We start from the raw sequence: 22,676 nt of genomic DNA, 5'->3' as shown, positions 1-22,676 counted from the left end.
ACTATTTGATAAGTGATTAGAAGCAAACTGCTTGTCTGACGTACATTTCACACCTAAAACGCAGTTGGTCACTATGACACTGAACAAAATGATACACATTTTACCAGATTGAGAACACCCAAGGCGTAGTAGTACTACTATTCCCTTTCTTTCACTTTAATATATTAGCAGGCCAGTGTGAAAAACAAGCGATATTTATTAATTTTTGATTTACACATCTTTTTATTTGAAAATAACGTTCTACAAGCATCAATGGCGCTCACACGCTCCAAACAAAACTACGCTTGGAGTACCGCAATCACCTACACATGCAATGCTATGTAATTAAACGAATCCTATACAAGATATTGAACGGCTCTGCATATAAATAGGAGAACGTATCTTTTGCTTTAAATAGATGCTTATTTGAAGAGACATTGGTCAATCGCATCTCTGCGGAAAATTTGACTTGCAAATAGTTAGGAAGGAAGGCTTTCGGTTGTGTACGTTCAATTATCTTGCGAGATTATTTTCATGAATTAAACTTGTTAATTAGTTTCGAAAAAAGAACAAGGGATCAAAACTGGGGAACTGTTTAGAAGCATACAAGGCCGCGCTAAGACATTCTGCATTCTGCGGCCCAGAAGTGATGCAGAACGGAGGAGTCGAGAAGCGAGACACAGGTAGAGTTGAACAGTATGGAAGGGCTGACTCGTTTACTAAACCAGAACATGTGATTAGAAGTGACCAACATACGAAAGCAGATCTCTTCAGGAGGAAACGCAGATGCAAAAGCATTTCAACGCACTCTATAAATGAAATTTCGGATCTTGAGGTAAGAAAGTTTCTATGTTTTTCTTGAATAATTTACCGGACTCAAAAAGAGAAAGCTTGGTCCGAATTATTGAGGCATGAGACTGTGGTCGCAAATACAAGTTGTCTGATATATTTCTCGTTTAAAAAAAAACAAGGAAGATGAAAATGCGATGTCCGTGATACGTGTAGAGCTATTACTAAGATAATGCGTGTTAAAGTTTTTATCTACAGAGCTTACTTTGTTATTATCAAGAAAACACTCTCCTATTGTTTGAAAAATCCTACTTTGCACCTGTCACAAAATACAATAAATTTAGCAGATTCCATGCATTTTTTTCTCAATTCATGACAATTCCAATCTCCTGTTTTGTGTGTTTATCCTGCATGTGGGCCTTCTCGCCTGAAGAAGGAGAAATGTGTGTTTCTAATAGAGCAAGAAGGAGAAATGTGTGCTTCTAATAGAGCAAGAAGGAGAAATGTGTGTTTCTAATAGAGCAAGAAGGAGAAATGTGTGCTTCTAATAGAACACCTATTTGCGATAAAAAAAAACATTCTGTATACACTAAACCTGTAAATAATTGAATGAATATTTTGTGCTTTTTTATCTTTACTCGCATAGTTTATGATATAAAATTGATTTATGTTTGTTCATTTCTAACATACATTTACCCTATAAAATATTTTTTTTTGTTTTTTGTATGTACATGTACACGTATATATGGATATGGCACTTAAAAGATAAGTTATAAAAAACCTTTTCTCCCATTCCAAACCGACGATTTAAAACGCACTTGACTTTTTAACCACAGGTTGCTACGATTGAGATCATTTTTGAATTGAGCTATTTCTCCACCCTCTTTGACAAAATTAAGATTTTAGCATGCTCACTAAAGCTCGAATGTTGAACATCTTAATTTTACCCTCTAGAGTGTCAACCATTCATTACTGAAGGAAGAATCTGTATTTTCAGTTGTTTTATCAACTTGGGTTAGGACCAAAGAAACTGTTTTAATTATATGATTGTGATAATACAGTTAGGATACTTTACTACAATGTAAGCAAGTGAAATATACAATGTATAACCCATATTAAATACAAAGAAATCAATCATATTAATCTTTTTCCTTTATGGTAAGTTCTCAATTTGTTACAAAAACTGAATTTGTAAGAGCGATTATTTGTGATGGTATCAATCTATTTAACAAAAATAATATTTTATCTTGGGTTTTTTTTTCGAACATTAAGTAAATAAAAAAAACGTCAATTTAGGCAAATGCCAAAGGAAACAAAGATTTGGTTTTGATTGGTCTCAGAAGATTTTTGGTAATTCGAAAATACAATGTTCATACTCCATTATAGTTGGTATAGCCACCAATCTGCATGAATGCCACATACACTACTTCCGGTTAACTTAATGATGTCTATTTTTCCCTGACGATACAAACCTTTGAAATGTAGAATGTATTTTTTTTAATATTTAACACAACCGACGAAGGTTATACGATTATCGTTTTCTTTCTACAAAATTAACATGACTTATAATGTGCCCCCTCTTTTGTAACTCTAAATATTAAAGATCTCTTACATGGTTAGCTTTTTTTTTATTTAAAAAAAATCTTTGACCAGTTTGATTTGCCATTAGACCAATAGGATAGTGAAAATACCTAAGTATGATTAAGGAAGACGTCGTTTTGTCCAATTATTTGCATAAGTTAAAAAAACAGACCACCGCTTATTTGACAATATTCCAAGGGATCCCCGAAACTAAAGGTGTTAAAATTTGTTTATTTTTTACACATCAGAAATTGTTGTTCACAGTTTATCTGTGAAGCCGCTTTTACACGACCCATGATTGCGCAATAGTTGTGTATACAGTAGATGTTACTTTTCGTTATAGTTATGGCCCATGATCTTAAATAAGAGGTGTTAAGACAGATGTGAAGAGTTTGTATCCTACAGAAATTACAGATTTGAGCAACCGGATTTCTTTATTTAGATTTCGTTTGTTTGTTAGTCTTTTGTGGTTTTAGAGGATATATAAATGACTTGATTCATTTAAAAATGAATTAAATCAAGAACTGTTAAAGTATACGCCACTAATCAGACTTTTGTTTACCAAATTTACAGTTTCCAAATGAATATAAAATAGAAACTTAGAATAGTTCGAGTTGACCTTTGAAAATAATGTTCATTGTTTTTTTCCCTTTGTCTCTATGCTTTGTATATGATTATCGGCCATTTATGCCTCTACTTCTAGGCCTTTGAATGAACGGCAATGAATCAGTTTACTAACCAATTAGTATGGATTGTACATGACTGTATGCTTCACAGGTGATAGTTGCATGCTATCTTAACACTGAGTTTAGGGTAGTAAGCATTGGTTCGTTAAGAATACTATTTTGACCGGTTCGTTTTGGTCAATGTTTAACCAGTCTGTGAAAGCATTGATTTGTGGTAGAATCTGACCGGTCTATATAGCATACCGGTAGTAATTTGGAGGGTTCGTTACTGGTTAAATTTGGCCGTTGCGTTTAAGGTTGTAAATTGACTGGCCCTGTTATGGTTAAATTTAGCTGTTCTATTTAAGGTTGTAATTTGGCTGGTTCTGTTGTGGTAGAGTTTGGCTGGCCTGTCAAGGATAGTAAGTTGGCCGTTACGTTTGGGTTGGTTTGTAATAGACCTGACAGTTTTTGGTAGCCTGGTCGTGCCTAAGCACTACTGTTTTCAAATTTTAAGACTGGTCATAAATCAACCAGATAAAAATGTTCAGACGTGAGAAATTCCTGAACGTACTTCATATTCAAGAGTTTCTTGCCATAAATAAATGATTAGATTTCCATGTACATCGTTGATAGACATGATTCAAAACTCTGATTCTTGCTTTTTAATGCATCAAATTTGTCTCTTGAATTCACACTTCATAGTACCTAATGACGTATCTGTCAGTTCTACATAGAATTTCTATAGACAACCATGTTACAAAAGCTCATATTTGTCATTTCATTCTTTCCAGAAAAAAAAATGCTTTCATAACTAACTTTACAAATCCCGTCTATCTATATGCAAATGAAATGGCGCCATATTTCAGATACTATCAAGTATCGTCTGTAAATTAGGGGCTTTGTAAATATTGATTAGGTCATGTAAGGTCGATTGCAGGATTGTCGTAAAATGTAGATATGATATTGCATATTGTTATGTTTAATTGTGACCAACTCTCCTCTTTCTTACTGTACCAATTTTGAATCGCACAATGATAGTTGTGAATGTCATTGTCGTGTATAAAGCACCAGAATATTTTACACGTTGTTTTTTTTTTTCAGACCAATGCCAACAACACACCTGTCTGGTTAACTATCGTGCTACCGTTGTTCTTTTCAGTTTGAATAATATACTTAGTATTACAAAGCTTAATATTTGGATCGTAACAAGTTGTATTTTAGAAATTGAACAACACATGTATGTACATGTGCATAAATTCCATCAGGTACATGTATTGAACTATAGAATTTTATGTCCAGATTTCACCCCCCCCCCCGCTAAAAAATACAAATGAACTTCAGAGGTCACTACTGAACCGGAGCAAATCAATAACTTACGCGCACATGCTTTCTGGTGCAGTCTATAATTGCTTTTTTCAACGATTCCTTGGGTGGTATCATTTTTTTTCTAACTGATGCCCAATATCGAATGTAGTTTTCCATTTATTCACCGAAATCAAACATAATATTCGCAAGCAAAGTATTTTCACATGATGCTCTCCTTACTCAAGCAATAAATATTGTAACAAATCCGAACTTCACCGGACTTTCATTAAATCGTTCTTTTTTGAAAATTTTACATCAACTGAATTTCACGGGAAAATAATTCTTTCTATACCGGAAACTTACGCGAGTTTCAATTTACTAGGCTTGATTCACCTAAAATTTATTGTACGAGACATCATAATTCCTGTACACTTAAGTTAATTCATTTGGCTGATTCATGCTATTCTCAATATCATTATAATTTGTAGCATCTAGAATGTATAGATGGAATCTACAGCCCATCTGGATTAGGTAAAACAACATCTATTGTCTTCAGTTTGAAGGACCAAGTTGGTTGTCTGGCCAATGCACTAAAGATATTTCAGGTTTGTAGAATTGCGAAAGTGCTTGATTTCTAAGCGGGCGTAAATATACAGAAAATGATATTGAAGCTGGGACAAAAAAAGTAATATTTAATTCAAAAAGAAATTATCATATTAGTAATGGTCCTAAAAGGAAGTTTTTTATTCTTAAAAATGTAAAGATAATACAAAGGGAAATGTAGCATTAAAAAATTCAGGACGCATCATTACAAAACCTTTCAGAAGATGTGAGCACTGTTGACAGGAACAAACTATGACGCAAAAGATGGCGTGCATGATACTTGTAATATTCCAATTACCATAATTATAAGCATGCGTTTAACTTACAAGTATACCGAAAACTTTCAAAAGTCATACGTTAAAAAGTTCTCCCTCAAATCTCCTAGTCTATGGCCTTAGGTTAGCAATGACAATCATGTCAATCGATCGTTCTACCTTCAGGAGCACCATATCAATGTAGTCCACATAGAATCCCGGAAGTCGAGGCGTAGTGATTCTATGTATGATATCTATATGGATATTGAGACAGATAACATACGTCTTGAAGAATTAATTAAGCGCCTGAAGAAAGAGGTCAACAGTATATCTTATAACGATCTACCTATACCACCATCTCCTGCAAATGCTTCCAGGTTAAGCATTTATCTTGGTAAGATCATTTGTAAAAAAAACATATTTGTAAATGGCGTGGTACATTATTTGACAGCTCACAATAAGTTGTGTGGTAAATTTATGCAATTAATTCATCAGATTGGTTTCTTTTACATTTTTAAATAAACCACGCTTACAAAATGTTTTCTAAGGACGGTATATGCCTGAGGTACAACTATATACATCTGCATTTGTGAAGTAAAATCTTTTCGTTTAAGCAGTAAATAAGTTGTCGTGGCAAGTTCATTGAATTGCATATGTTTTTGATATTGTAGATGATGAATTAGCAAATGTTCCTTGGTTTCCAAGAAAAGTATCCGACCTAGACAAATCTGCGAACCGTGTATTGATGTATGGTTCTGAATTAGATGCTGATCATCCGGTAAGTTTCTATAACTCCTTGTAAGGATACCTCTTTATTAGTATAACCTGTGCATTCTGTAAAAAAAACAACGTTTTTCGCAAAATTTATATTTATATTTTTTTAAAACTAACTTTTAAATTTCAAACTTATTTTGTGAGAAAATTCAGTTGTTTAGTTTGAATACCTCAAAGATTTGCTATTTTAATTAATTTTCTTCAAAAATGACTGTTGAATCCGATCATTTTTTACTCAGTATATTTTAAGTCTAGATATTCTCCTCTCCAGGGATTCAAAGACACTATATACAGAACCAGAAGAAAGATTTTCGCTGACATTGCTTTTGGTTATAAATAGTAAGTTCACATTTCCACCCTGATCTCCAGAATAAGTAAAATATGCGTTGCATTATAACTTGACAAAGGCTCTTATCTTGTCCATTGCCAGAAAACTATACATTTCCATTGTGTATCCAAATAAGGAAATTAGTCAAGGGGTTTTCTTGTTTATTTGTCCTTTGTCGGGAGAATGGGATTTACGTTTGATTGTATTTTAAGGTGAAGGAGATTGTGATAACCCATCCATTGTCATTACTGTGAGGAAAAATCTTACAAATAGCATGGATGTAATTTTCTTACATTGATTCAGCAGAAATTAATTTCCAATAAACAACGGCGTCCATGTAATAAAAGAAAAGCAAAACAAGTTATCATTTGTTTTTGGATTATTCTATGAATATTCATGGCTAATTAAGTATTTGCTATGGTATTTATCCTTTGAAATTCCTAAATTGGTAGGTAATGAAATGCAATTTATTTTCCTCTTTGCTAACTTGAAGCCTTGAGTTAAAACTTGTAACAAAAAGTACATTATTTGGAATTTTTGTTGACTTGTGAAGGCGAGTTGCAAGTATGGCAATGAGTCGGATTTCCCCTGATTTGACCTCAAGCTAATCTTTATTTAAAATCAGACTCTATAATCTGCAAATAAAGTGATTCAGGGGGATAGAAATATAAAATAAATGATTCAGGGGGATAGAAATATAAAATAAATGATTCAGGGGGATAGAAATATAAAATTCTACACTCTGTGCTACTCTTTTTAGAACTTGTATCTATTTTTCAGCGGTCAACCAATTCCAAGAGTTGAATATACAGAAGAAGAAATCTCAACATGGTAAATCAATAAGTTACATGTAGTTTTTTCTGCCAATGAGAATATCGTTTTAAATTATACATCCTATACTTATGGCAGTGCCCTATCAGGTAAGCTGTTTTACCATCCGAGTAAACTGGTAAGATATTTAGGTAAGGACTGTTCAAATCCCCATCCTTACCTGTTTAAATGTGTATTTCGTAAATAAATAACAGTCGTGTGGTTTGTGCACAGTTCTTATCGCAGTTTTTCTCTTGTCTTTTACAGGAGTACAGTTTTTACAGAGCTGATGAAGCTGTATCCAACGCATGCATGTAGAGAGTATCTTAGAAATATACCACTGCTCATTGAATTCTGTGGATACAGGTATGATCAACAGAGTGACGTGTCTGGAGGGTCCTAACTCACTTTTGTTGGAATTTTGTTGATTTTGTTCAAAATTGTGACAAAAATGATCAAATAGTAGTCCGGAACCCACTTTTTCTGTATCCCTCCCACCTTTTTAACGTCACTTGATCCGCCCTTGAAAATAGTACAAATGTCAGCCACCATTATTCTTTGACTAAAAGAATTGTAATAAAATTGCGAAAGTGGGGATGGTGTCGGGGTTAAAACTTGAAAGGATAATGAAAGACGGAAAGGTGGCAAAGTAAGTTTTAGAAAATTAGAAAATATTGCGAATATTTTAAGGAGTTTTAAGCATACCAAGCATAATTTACTCTGAACATATTTATGCACGTCTTGGTATATTGCAAAAACAAAAACATTAAATGCATCAGAAAAAAATGATATTTTAGAAAATTTACTGATATTTGTAATTGTAAGAAAATAAGACGCCAAAAAGCCAACAGAATAATTTGCCCATAGAATTTGTACTTGTTCAGTTTTAACCAATGAAATTTGTTCGACCTTTGTCATTTTGTTGCTCAGATTGAAATATATATATATGCTATGTTTACATGAATTACTTGTGTTCATACCTACCATTTTCGTTGATATTTCCGGCGGACATATAACGATTAACGCTAATGAAATGGTCCAAGTTGTCAGTAATGATTTATCATTAATTTACACATTTTTGACATCTTATTTATATTAAACTCATTGCTCCATTTACTCCAAACTGTGATAAATGAGTAACAAATCTATTACAGAGAAAACAATGTTCCACAGCTAGAAGATATATCGGAATTTCTGAAAGGTACATATATTTGCTTTGGTAATTTCTAATTTATCAATACAAACAAGTGGCATTTAAACCGTAAATTTAAACCACCAAATCATCCATTTTGAAGAAAGGGTTATAGTGTATGTTTATATATGGTCACTCAAAAAACTTTACTTTTTGTTTGGACCAATAATGCAACTTAATGTTTACATTAGATATTTACATTTACCAATCAAAATAAAAACAAGGTCGTCTTTAAAAACTTTTGGGAAACGTGAATAATGAGAGGATATATTTTGATATTGCTGTTACTGCACGCAGTGTATTTTGAAGACAATTTTCACGACAACTACCAACTGCGATAACGTCATAGCATACATGAATGATGGAAATGTTTTTTTTTAAGTTACCTGATCTATGAGTTGTTATTCTTTCCTCAGAGAGAACTGGATTCCAATTGAGACCCGTTGCTGGTTATCTGTCGTCACGTGATTTCCTAGCTGGTCTGGCTTTTCGCGTGTTCCACTGTACCCAGTATATACGTCACAGCTCGGACCCATTATATACACCCGAACCGTAAGTGATGACACCATTGAAATGACTCTGGTCGTTTATGGTGTTACAGTGCTATTTACTTAGTGAACTTGGATATGGACATTGGTGATTTATATTGGCGGAAACAGTCCATTTCTTAAAATAGAAAATAGCACACATGGATTACAGCCCTTCTAACAACCAATTGCGGAAGGCAATGTAAATTTTCTCAGCCAATTGATGTAACAAATATGATAGGTCATACTTTTTATTATTCATTCGTAACCATATTAAAACGCACCAAATGCGTCTATACACATTAAATGGATATTTATGATATAAACAAACACCAACATGGTAAAATGATTTTTTCCCCAGACGCTTTCAAGAATAAGAGACACCTTTATTAAATTGATATGCAAGTATCATATCTGTTCCTTCATTAGGGAGATCAATAGCCTAGATACAGTACGCCTTGCTTTATTTATAATATTTGTAACATCTGTAAATAGCCTTATTGTCTGAGGCTTTGTGGTTCTCTCCAAAGTTTAGTCTGGTTTTATAATTTCTTAATATATACAATTGGTTATGTTGGTGCTTAATACTAGTAAGTAAAGTAAGCTGTCAATACGGTAAGTGACCTTAAGGCACGTGGTAGTGTATCATCAGCTGTATGTGGGAGTTACGACATACGCTGTGTACATATTTTTTCAGGTTCGCTTACTGTTTAAGAGGGAGTCCAAGCAAAAACCAGGCAGTGGACGGCACGTGACAAATTTTGTATTAAAAACATTTCATCCATATTTTTTTTTATTAAATGCATTGATTAAAGAGAAACGAAGTACAACTTAAAGCATTGAAATTCATTGAAGAGTGGGAGATAACTCATTAATTAACTCCTGAAATGTTAGGGAACTTTAAAATCATTTTCTGAGCCATACATTTACGATTTAAAACAAACTTTATACTATTTGACATACATACGATATATCCATTAAATTGAAACAAAACCATCAGTGGGATAAAATTTACCCTGTACCACTCATGTCATAGGATCTACCTGATTTTCACATGGACAGCCTCTTAAATCCAATGTTTTCCTTTGGCAACATTTTTTATGTAGTACTTCAAAAGATAATAAAAAACAAAACTTACGAGAAGAAGAAAGTTCCGTTTTTATTTGTATAATGAAGAAAATTATAAAATTAGGAATATTACCAAAAGGATTAAGGGGTTACTCTTAAAAGCGCACCTGTCACAATTAAAACGTACCGGTATCTCATTTAATTCGATAACATAGCAGACTTGTCTGTTCTCATTTTAGAGATTGCTGTCATGAACTGCTCGGTCATATGCCACTATTAGCTGACCCCAGTTTTGCCCAATTTTCCCAAGAGCTAGGATTGGCATCACTAGGAGCAAACGATGAAGCTGTAAAGAAGCTTGCCACGGTAAGAAAATAGTTCATTTTTGAGGGTATGTATAAGACTCTTTGAACGAAGTCTGCAAGACGAACAATTTCGAATTTGCTTATTGTGATATAATAATCAGTGTCCCAGTTAATTATGTTTCCCTCACTTCGGTTAGGGAGTTATACTATTTTGCCCTGTCCGTCCGTCAAACTTTCGTAAGTGCAACTCCTCAGAAACTACCTCACCAAATTTTACGACACTCTGTAGGTACATGTAGTTTGGGCAGGGTATGTAGTTGTGCACATTACCAGGAATTTATGATATTCTGTACTTTGTGTGAGTTCTTTGTAGTTTAGAACCAGGCCCGTAGACAGAAAGTTGAAAAGTCTTTAGACTCGCGGAGCAAGTCCAGCATCACGCAGCGCAAGGTGCTATCGACTATAATAGCCACAAATCAAACAAAACATCGACTTTAATAGTGCTTATTTGATTTTAAGGGTGGTTCTTAAGAACCCTAACACCCCCCCCGGCTAGGGGTGTGGGAACCGTGGGGAGATACATGCTTTTGTAGGCAAAAACAAACTGAAATCGTATATATTTTCTCTTTCAGCTGTATTTCTTTACAATTGAATTTGGACTTTGCAAGCAGGATGGAGAAATGAGAGTTTATGGTGCAGGATTACTGTCATCAATTGGTGAACTGAGGGTAATTTTTTCAATCTCACTTTTTATACCCCCGCTTGAAAAGCTAGAGGTATATACTGACTATGTTATCCGTCCGTTTGTCCGTCCGCCCCCATTTCTAAACCGCAACACTTCTTAAACGGCAGAAGGAAATTTTATGAATCCTTAAAAGATTTTTTATTACATGGTGCTATTGTACATATTTTCCTTTGTTTCTTATCTGAATGACTTCTGGGGTTTACTGATGTAAAACATTAATCATTTGTCGACTAGAAGGGATACTCTTCTTATCCACATCTCCTTTGAAATGGCTGAACGGAATTTGATGAAACTTTCATAAATTCTTTCTTATGTTTTCCAACAGAATGGGATTGGGAATTTCCTGATGCAAAACATGTCATTTGTCGTGACCAGGGGGAACCCTCTTCTAATCCGCAACTCCTATGAAACCGACAAATGGAATATTCGATAAAACTTTCATAGATTATTGTTTATTAGATAATACCTTTGTGCACCTCCTATTTTTTTCATCAGAATGGCTTTTAAGGTTTTTCGGGAACACTCCTCAGATACTGCTGAATGGATTTTGATGAAACTGTCAGAGATTCTTAATTACATGATGCCATTGTGCAAACCCTACCTCGTTTTCCCATCTGGATGCTTAAATCACTAATCGGGTATCCGGTATGGCTTCTTGGGAGGAAATCGGGGGTATTAGTAAGTGAGCTTCGCTCACAGTTTTTGTAGTTTATTTGAACATACAGAAAGAATGAAAAGAACTTATACTATTTGTATTTACGCCTTGTCTCATTTTTTTTTAACTTTGATCAATACAATGATGAAATTCAATTCATTTTACGAGTTTTAGTTGTTTTGGTTCTGTAGTTAAACCATACAAGATAATTTTGGCATTGCTTTTAAACGTTGGATTTCGTCTGATTTTAAATATTCTGGTTTCTTTCAAGGATTATTACTGCCATACACGTAGTATATCAATGGTATTACTCATGAAATTTCATCTCATTTTTTACTTTACGTGACCCAGACCGTAATTGGCCAAACAGACTAGCAGACTACTGCAGCAACGCACAGATTTGATTATGTACTACAATAACACATATAAAAAATGTATTGTAAATAAATTTTAATTCATTTTTTGTTCCTTTATACAGCATTCATTGACAGACAAGTCAACAAAAATTCCATTTGAGCCCGTCAGGACATCAAAACAGGAGTGTCTCATAACGACCTTCCAAGATGTGTACTTTTACACAGAGAGTTTTGAGGAAGCCAAAGATAGGATGAGGTAAGCAATTCTGGAATGAAATTGTCAAACAAGGGACATAAGTTTGGCAAACAAATAAAGGTGGTCTTACTGATTTACTAAGTTTTCTAGCAAAATAATCAACGCAATGAAGATTTACTTGAAGTTCAATAAGAGACGTTAGTATTTCTGTTTCCGCTACTTCTAAAATTCTTAGCAGTAGTGTTTATTATCTTGTGATGCATTTCTCTCTTGCATGTATCTGAAATAGTTGATTTTATTCTCTACGGTTACGTAACTATTTGATAGGAAAAGAGAGAGGGGGCAGCAGATTGTCAAAACAGGTTTTTGATAAGCTGCATGGTGCACCGGTATGGTGAACTTTAGCTATTTCGATAGCTTTTGATTTTTCTCTTTCAGACAATATGCCTGTACCATCAAACGACCTTTCGCGGTAAGATATAACCCGTATACACAAACTGTTGACGTTTTAAACAACACGAGATGTATAGCGAATGCTGTTAGTGAACTTCGTGGCGATTTATGCATAGTGAGCGACGCACTAAGACGACTGCAGCAAATAGAAATTGAAGAGGAAGAATTGGAATTGGAACTTGAAGCAGAAAGGGCCCCGGAAACACCACGACAAACCATTAAATAACTCCATTAATACAGGACAATAGGTCAAGTTCAGAACGCCACTGCATGTGCTAAACAATAAAAAAAATATATTTTTGTCCAAATAAACTTGTTTTCGGAAAACTCGATGTAACTAACCATGCTCTGACTCATGGCAGTAATACTGGGTTCACAAATATTAATTTACAACACGTTAACTGTAACTATGTTCAGTGAAACTTGTATTAACCAAACATTTAAAAGACTTAAAGATTTAATGTGGTTTTTGGTAGGTGATTAACTAAAGAACATGATTGTCTTCATAATTAAGTTTTATTTTACAAATATCTGGTTTATTAGTGCTTGGTTTTTATCTAGTTATTTTCTCTACCGTTTATTGGTTCGGTTAGAGGCACACCAGATTGACTGAAGCATTGTAGTGCATAATTAGATATTATGAGACCTGTGAAATTCAAAAAATATTGTCAGTCACATATTGTATTTATGTATACCAATAAACTTATTTATGAGCATTACATATTGCTATTTTGAATAACAGTCCTGATACATGTAAAGCAAGCCAGTACAGTAAAAAATAAGGATAGTTTTTGAACGTCCACAAGAAACCTAAAGAAAGAAGAGAATCTGAAAATAATATTTATACTGGAACTCAAATATAGTGATTGCGACTTTCGTTATTTTACTAATCTCTTCAGTATGGAAATTAAGCTCTACCTGTTTTTATACTGGAGACGTACGCTGAATAATGGAGAGAGATGTCCAACGACATTAACAGGCAAAATGTTAACGTGGATTAACAATTACATGTAACAAAATATGCTACATGTAGATAATTAATCTCGTCCTGTAGATATTATTCTGAATATAATCTTGTCGACTAGTTTTAGTTTAATGGCATGAGGAAAACACAAAAAAAAAATATCATACAACATGCAAAAACTAAGTAAATGAAAAATATACGATATACCCCATAATCGTAAGTGCACTGACAGGGTAAGCCTTCTCCGCATTTCTAGAAACCCCACTAAGTTGCTAATGTTATGTCCGTATGTTGCAAAATGGGATCAATGTACTCCTATATGTAAGAGGTTGAAGTTCCATTCCTCCATACCCCAAAAATGGCACCAAGTCGGAAAATAGCTTGCCAGACAACCTCTAGCAAGGCTGGAGTAGGATCAATGGAGCTAATCCAGATTTTGAGTAAGATATTCCAGACTATAATATGTTCGTTTTTATCCAAATTTTTGCAAGAATTTAACATATTTCAACAAAAGAAAGGGATCCGACCTCTGGCTCTGTTTTAGACCCGCAACTTTTATCTGTTATCTTAGAGATGAATACAAAATATTGACTATTTAATTCAAGACACAATATAAATGTTCATATTAAGTGTCAGTCTTTGTAAGTTTCATGCAAATTCTGTAATATGCCATACGCCCCCAAAAAGGCTACACATTTTTATTTTTGTTATTAAGTTGCTTTATAGATCTATATGATGAAATAAATAAATCAATCATTCCAATCTGCTCATATGAGATAATCCGCATTAAAAATCCAACAGTTTCTATTGAATTATAGTGTCCTTTACAGAGTTATCTTCCTTACCTTTGAACTATACAATACATTCTATATAATTTTTTTCTCCTAAGAACAAGGGTTATACGAAAAGCCACATGTTAATTTCTGTTTACTAGAACATTTTAAACAAATATCAAAAAATAAAAATATGTAGGCTCTCCAATCATGAATCACATTTTGCATGACTCTTAGCTGGAGTGCTTAAACAATTTAGCAGGTTTGATGTCTTTTGATTTACATGGGTAAAACATTAAAAATTCATTATGATTGATATCATATTCTGATTATTAGAAAAATCTTTAAGGGTCATTATATAAGGGCCTAACTATTTTTAAGACTTTTTAAACTAGAATGTGACTTTGAAATATACACCACTGATATTATTTTTTCTATTTAAAAGAATGGGTTATCTTCTGTTACATTCCAACATAGAAGTCCTTTGTCTGTCCATCAGACTAGACTGTAGACACCATTCCTCAGAAACCGCTCAACAGATTTTGTTCAACTTATGTAGGATTGTTGGCCACCTTATTTTGTTGATCAATTTCATTCAACAAGTTTTACCAGAGTTAAGGGACTTTTGCACTTCATTTTTTTTGCGGCAGCTACTTGTAGCAATATTGTTCTACACAATCAGCTACGTATATCAATAATTATATAAATGGAATTAGATAATTAATAATTCATGGTACACGTTGACACGACCACAGATGTCAAACAACTCTAGTTTTGGCAATTATAGACGCAACGTTATTATTTAATAAACCTCTAAATCTGGACTGTACTGATATGCTAAACACACCACACGTCTCTGGAAAGAATTAAAGAAAAAAAATAATAAAAGTTCCAATTAATCTCGTTAAGAAATGAGCAATTTATACAAAGTTTCAGAAAATGTTTGTTCCTGTCACCCCTAATTCCAAAACTACTATTTCCTTAACCATCAAATCCCATCAAGGCCTTTCTTTTGTAGTATTTAATCTTGTAGTAGAATTTCATTAAAAAAGCAATAAACTTTCAATCAAGTTATTGCCTATTTCTATCCCAGTCTCACCTTTGTGGTGTGGAACCTTTCAGCACAGTTTCCAAGAGAACCACAAACTCATACTTAACTTGTATAGTTAATTTCATAAAATGCTTATTCAATTCCTTATCTTAAAAAGACTGAAGCCATACACCCCCCCTAAAAAAAATACCTAGTAATGTGAAAAGTTATGTTAAAAAAACTAAATGCTTATGGACAATGACACCACAATGCCATTATACAACTGTTAAATTATTTGTGGTCAAAAAAGAGTAAACACACAACAAAAACTAACATGTTCAAGGGGCAATAACTCTTTAGCAGACTGGGGTCTCACTAACCACTTCTGGGTCAAATGGCCTCCCCCCCTATGTAGTACCAAAAACACACTGAACTTAGACATATGCATTGTAAGTGCATTATTTGTGTGTATTATGATTAAAAGTAGTCAAAATAAAGCTGAGAATGTGTACTTTAAAATCATATATGTAATTAACTACAAAAGTGTATGAATATTGTTTACATGTGTGAGTAATTTGCCTCCATGCTGTCAGTTAGCAGAACAGGTAAAAATGTGGATTTTCAGTATTATTTATTCAAGTAAATTTTGTGAAGAATTTCTACTATCATCGTACCATTAGCATAATGATTTTGGAAGCCTTATTTTCCAAGCTTCGCAACGGTATGCAGCTTTAAGATGTCATTTGTCCTGGGAATTCACTGTGAGACTTTGAAAATTACTTTTTTAACATGTAAAGTAATGGAAACGTTAGAAGAGGTTAGTGAGACCTGGAGTCAATAACTTGATTGTGCATTGCTGTACTGTTTTTATTTGGGGGGTGGGGGAGTTGGGGGATAATTTAAGCAGGTTTCACTGTATTTCAATGTCACAGTTTTCTTCTGATCTGCCACACGAGGTTTAGAATAAGACACCAACTATTATCTAGATTTATTTCCGTTATCTTCTAAACCATGGAGGTAAACTTAGTCTATCCCAGTCTCTTTGTTCTACTCTTTTAAGGGCATTATCATAGTCAGTAAATTCTTTGTCTTGTTTCTTGAGAGATTTATACATATCAGCCAACTCTGGAAATTCAAAAGTGTGACCTTCATCCTACAAAAATAATTAGCAGTATGTCAATCACTTATAAACAAGAGATTGCAAGCTTCTGTCTGAAAACATTAATTACATTAGCTTGGTTAAAACAAAATAGCATTTCTAATGCAGAAAAAAAATAACAGACAGACAGACTGAGGCTGATCATCATAACTGCCTCTACTTCTTGCTAAAAGAACAAATTATAAACAGCAAAAACAATCATGAAGTTCAGGGAATAGAAATTACCCTCCTTTCACCTGATGTATAGCCATAGTTAATGGACAATTGGGAAGGAGATAAAAACTTTCAACCAGACAAATCATTTACCTTTTTGATTGATTCCCTAAAATGTCATATTCATCTTGTGTAAGAAAATCTTTAAGTTTTATTATTGTTTTGTTATCTGATTGACTTGAAATTAATTGTAACCTGTTGAAGCCCCTAATAGATGTTTTCTAGTCTTATTCATAGTAAATGGCTCTCTATAATACAAAAGTGAGTTGCCTAGACAATGGCTCAATTACCAACATAAGGTGATTTATCAGTTGTTAGCCATTTAATCATGAGAAGACCCAACTCTATCTGCTGAATGTTATGATTGCATTTGCTGTAATATTCTGTATTCATATAAAAACAAATTTTAATTATGCTTTAGCTATTTGTCTATTAATTACTACATTTAAGTAGTAGTCTTTGTAGGAATCATACAAATTCTGCAAAATGTGATTCATCCCAAAAAAGGCTACACAAATATTTCAACAAAAGAAAGTGAGCCGACCCCTGCCTCCCTTTTAGACCCGCAACTATTATCTGTTATCTTGGAGATGAATACAGAATATTGACTATTTAATTCATGATACAATATAAATGTTCATATTAAGTATCAGTCTTTGTAAGAATCATGCAAATTCTGTAATATGCGATACACCCCCAAAAAAGGCTACACATTTCTATTTTTGTTATGAAGTTGCTTTATAGGTCTATATGATGAAACATACAATTATACATTGCAATCAGTCTGCTATTAGGAGATAATCCACATTTAAAAATCCAACAGTTTCTATTGTATTTCAGTGTCATTTACAGAGTTATCTCCCTTAACTTTGAATTATACAGTACATTCCATATCACTTTTATCTCCAAATAACAAAAGTTGTATGAAAGTCCACTTGTTTATTTCTGTTTACTACATATTAAACTAAATATCAAAAATGAAAATATGAAGGCTTTCTAACCATGAATCACATTTTGCATGATTCTTATCTGGAGTGCTACTTAAGTACTAGCAACCAGATGAAATATTTTGTGACCTCCATCCCTTTCATTAAAATCAAAACATATTACTTGTACACCTACTGACTGCAGAGCTTTCCTTCAAAATTCTCAACATCTAGCTCGAATAATGGAGGACTGTATAGGATTCAACTAGCCCGAAACAAGTTCAGTACACATCATTTCACTAGCCCGAATAATTTTTTACTAGCCCTGGACTTCGGGCTAGTGGCTAAAGGCGAGCATTGTGACTGGCCCAAGAAGGGGCTCACCACAGTGATTTTTGGTGATTTTTTTCTATACATTGTATAATCAACCTACATTTTTTATCACAGTACAGTCCATCTACTAATGGTATAATTGGATCCATATTTGTTAAATAATATGTCATTAAAAATCATTGCCCTGTTATTCATTCTTTTTTCTTGTCATAATATGGTGTTCCTTTTGTTACTAACCATTCCTACAAGATTTGATGCAAAAAACTTACCAATGTGACATATGCCATCTTAGTGTCATCTTCCCTGGCCATCAGGTAACCTTTTGTTTTGTGATATAATGGTTTACCTGGTAAAAAAAATTATAAGTTATACAATCTACCCTACATATAAAGAATATACCAAGCTTGCAGTTTCATAGGAGATGTGACCACAAGGTCTATTATTTAGAAATGATGAATAAGCCCAATTACTCCTACAAAAATTGTTGAATCAATATATATAGTATAGTATGCACTTCTCCACAATACACTCTACCATATATGGAAGGAATCCGACATTCTATTTAAAAGAAGATGCATTCACAAGATTTTCTATGATAGTAAATGTTGAAAACAGTCTATGTCCTATATTTCAGAGGCTCCCACAAAATGTTTTGATTCAAAATGACAGTATAGTATGAAGTTCTTCACTAGATAACAATAAATCCTACCAAATTTATTAGGAATCTGAAAACCAGTTTCAGAGTAGATGTGACCACAAAGTTTCTGTGATAGACAGACAGACAGATGAATGGGTGGATGGACAAAAACATTCCATCATTATGTACCTCTGTCACTTTGCAGAACGAAAAAGTTGATCCATTCAATTTTATGTCAAAAAAAAAACCTCTGAATTGTAAACACAAAATCACCATAATTGATCTTGAACTACATGCACATGTACAGTTCTGAATAGTTAATGTTATATACACCGTAATTGATCTTGAACTATTTGTATAGTTCAAGGTACAAAGTTATGTTTTTAATCAATTAAAGGCTTGATAAAGTGAAAATTTCAAAATTAACATGACCTGTAGTGTATCCAAAATCAAGTAAAAGTTAGGCTTTACCTTCAAATACTTTGATCTGTACTTTACATACTGGGACTTTGTAAAGTTTCTCGATGTACTGTTTAATGTCAAACTTACTCATCCTACAATAAATTAGCTGATATCAGTAAAATAGGCATACATCTTAAATTTCATTCTTAATCTATTCTACTTCTACAGTTGTACTGTATATTTTTTTAACCAGAACATAATGAAATTAGTCTTGGGTATTTCATAAATTTTCAGATGCAAATATAACTCAAGATTATTAAGACTTAAAAAATCTTTTGTTTCTGCCATCCCTACCAGCCCTAATTTCTTGTGCCTACCGTAAAGTTTTTGGCCATTTTTTAACAAGGACTATTTAAGTCTGACTGTGCCTTCAACACAAACCAGTCAAAAACTTTTGAAAAAAAATGCCTACTTACAGACCCTAGCTATTTTAGAGCAACATAGATAGCAGAAACACAGTTATTTCATTCTAGGCCAAAAGAACATTGGTTTCGCTTCGTCATTCTTTTTTTTTTTTTGGTGACTGAAACTAGCATTTCCAGTTTTTTATTATTTTAAAGGTGAAATATGGATATATAAAAATTTTCCTCTTCTTCTTCTGAAGTCCATCCCTCAGATGTCTGAGTTGTTGAACTATGTGAAAGAATATAATATAAAGTTTTAATGAAAATTACATTTGGTCAATTTTATGAGACAGGTCCAAAGAATAGAATAGAATGAAGTGCAGTCTTCTCATAATTTGAAACCACCAGTTACTTCCCTTTGAATGATATCAAAAAGAACTTGTGTTCAAAGGGAAAGGAGGGTTATAAAAATTATATGTGCTTCAATAAACAACAATAATAATAATAATAACTTAAAATCAGTATGTATATTGAAATTCACATCTCAAGAGACATTTTCTTACAGAAAATAAGTTATCATGTAAGACAATAGCAGATTATCACACATATTTAAACATTTTACATGCACATGTAGAAATAATAATTGAATAGTAACCAAGATTTAACTTCAATGAAGCCTTTATATCTCTCATGCAAATGACATCTTATTTTACTGTATGTAAATTTACTTTGTTATGAACAAGTAGTAGCACTGAAGTTTTTCCTGATACATAATAATCTTTTTGTAGAACAGTATTCAACTCTAGGATGGAAGAACAAGATATACATGTATTGTACACTGTATGAAGCATTTTTAAATCTGTTGAAATGCACAAATAATTATTAAACAACTTAATACCATTTTTTTGGTAATACATGTACTACTTCAGGGACAATGTGTAAAAAGTCAATTACAAAAACTCAAGTCACCACAAGCTTAGTACAATCATAAATATGAAAGTTTCCCACATCTAAGAGCCTTGAATACATTTAAAAAAAAAAAAACAGTTCTTCCAAAAATTCAGAATCATTTACACCAGCCAGATTCCTATATGCCATGGCATATACATCATTACATGTACATGTACTTGGGTAAAGATAAATATATGCACAAATTTTTCAATAGAATAGAATTTGGTTTGAAGGGTTGTGAAATATGACTAATAACATACTGTGGATGAACTTCAAAGTGTACATGATGCTTTGGACAATCTGTCTTTGGTTTAACCATTTTCATCCAAAAATGACATAGCAGAACTCTGTTCTGTGGGTTTCCTTCCCAGAAAACTGGGTACTCTGGAATTTTCTGTTTCCATAAGGGTCTAAAATATATAAATAAAAACAACAATGGTTAGTAAATAATGTCATTTATAAAAAAAAAAAAAAAAAGGCTATTTAGGTTACATATAACTGTACACTGTATCAAGGACATTGATGGATTAAAACTGGACAGAGGTGAATAAGGAGTCTGCCTAGATTTTTAATATTTCAAATTCAAAATTATATCTGTAACTAGCTTTATTCCAATATTACTAGTTTCAAGAGAGGGATAATTTAAAAACATGGAAGCTTTGTGTGCAAAAGACTTACACATGAATTCACACTCATGCATTCCTACATAGATTTGCTATGAATAACCATTTGATATCAGAAAAACAATATAATAAAATTTAACAGTGTGATGTCATTTACCTTTAAGTTGAAGGTAGAACAGAGATGAGACAGGGAAAATTAAATATACGTGTACATGTATGTTCAAACCACAGCTAGCTATTTATATAATGTAAATGAACATTGTTATTTTTTGAGTTGCAAAGGGCTTGGATCAAATTGTTACACATGTATCCTAAGGGATATAACAATTATATAGGGATGATTGCATGAGGGCACTGAATTGACTTCAGCAAAACGAAACCAAAAATGTATTTTACAGTACTTAACAACTGTGCAAAATTTCACTAAATTTCATTCATCTTTAAGTTATGATCTGGTAACCGTTGAACACATTTTTATCATTCATCAATGCATCATATAATTGATATTTTGCACAAAAAAGTTAAAAACCGTATGTTTATAGCTAATTTAAGGTTTGGTCTTCAATGCTACCCTTCCCTTTTTGGATGGTATTGCATACTCATACATAACTTCATAAGTCATAAACATGCACAGTACCTGAACCAATCCGTAACAAAAATTGCAATCGGTCATCAATCACTGATTAGTTTCCAATCCGCAACAAAAATTGCAATCGGTCATCAATCACTGATTGGTTTCCAATCAGTCATTGACCTGTCAAACCTATCCATTAAACCGTGATTGCATCACATGACCATAGAGCAGTCAATATATTTTACATGCACAGTTTCAACTTAAAAGTCGTTACTCCACGGTATGGCTGAATCTCCAACTATTTTATGGTACATCGTTCAGACCCCAACCCAACATATCAATATCCAAATAAAAAAGAGAAGGGTTGGTGGGTCAGAGGAAAATCGGACTTACTTAATGGAACATTATTATGACCCAAATCATGCCATTGCAATTTAGCAAAATTCATCTAAATGGACATTGCAGGTTCAGGGCGAATCGAAACTACTTCAAAAAGTCGCTACATATATACAATTGAAGCGAGTGGAAACTGAAGGTCGTTTCGTGTGATATCAATCATAGTGCACGCTTTGCTATACGTAACTAATAAGATTTCAATACACGGTTTTTCTAATGATAAGTTTACATTTTTGGGTGGAAGTAGCCAATTCTTGAAAGTCTTGATGCCATTGCTAGGGAAATTTCGAGATGAATCAATTCATTTTCCTCCGCGAGAGGCTTGTAGAGCTCTTTTGAATTAAAAGGTAACAATGGTCAAGTTTATCTAAAATAATGAAAATCACTTCGAACTTGAACCGGGAACAACTTTTTCTGGCAGCGTAATCAAGGGAACCAAGATTCTAGCGGAAATCAAAAGATCCAGGGGAAAGGCCAGACATGGAAAACATACTCACAACAAAGAACATAAAATAACCAAAATAATACAAAGTAACAAAAGAAATGAACAACTCGGACTCCACTAAAAATGGACCAGGTGCACCGAAGAGTAAGCGTCCTCCGCTTTTCTAGAAACACCCGCTGAGTTGTCCAAAAAAGTTAAGTCCAGGGTAGACGAAAGAGGAAAGGAAATCTATGACACGTTCAATGTTATACTAATGTT

General features: G+C 33.3%; 2 protein-coding genes across 2 annotated transcripts; one reads left to right on the top strand and one right to left on the bottom strand.

Annotated features, from left to right (window-relative positions):
• The first annotated feature begins 411 nt into the window (after positions 1–411).
• On the top strand, positions 412–13,307 carry LOC148614307 (tryptophan 5-hydroxylase 1-like). Its single transcript, XM_088588381.1, has 13 exons — positions 412–814; positions 4,811–4,927; positions 5,366–5,573; positions 5,851–5,957; positions 6,225–6,292; positions 7,062–7,112; positions 7,359–7,457; positions 8,246–8,292; positions 8,700–8,835; positions 10,118–10,244; positions 10,816–10,911; positions 12,062–12,195; positions 12,574–13,307. The coding sequence occupies exons 1-13, from the start codon at positions 629–631 to the stop codon at positions 12,812–12,814; spliced, it is 1,617 nt and encodes a 538-aa protein (XP_088444507.1). The 5' UTR covers positions 412–628; the 3' UTR covers positions 12,815–13,307.
• Positions 13,308–16,331: 3,024 nt separating this feature from the next.
• On the bottom strand, positions 16,332–22,354 carry LOC148614306 (large ribosomal subunit protein uL23m-like). The gene is made up of 5 exons (XM_088588382.1): positions 22,203–22,354; positions 20,641–20,790; positions 19,095–19,177; positions 18,256–18,332; positions 16,332–16,508 (listed from the first exon to the last, which is right to left on the bottom strand). The coding sequence occupies exons 1-5, from the start codon at positions 22,244–22,246 to the stop codon at positions 16,353–16,355; spliced, it is 510 nt and encodes a 169-aa protein (XP_088444508.1). The 5' UTR covers positions 22,247–22,354; the 3' UTR covers positions 16,332–16,352.
• Positions 22,355–22,676: the final 322 nt, after the last annotated feature.

Source organism: Perna viridis, chromosome 6 (assembly GCF_037379345.1).
Source record: "Perna viridis isolate PV_CMFRI_1.1 ecotype Kerala chromosome 6, ASM3737934v1, whole genome shotgun sequence".
Lineage (NCBI taxonomy): Eukaryota > Metazoa > Mollusca > Bivalvia > Mytilida > Mytilidae > Perna > Perna viridis.
The sequence above is the reverse complement of the archived record's forward strand: the minus strand, read 5'-3'. Positions and strand labels throughout refer to the sequence as shown.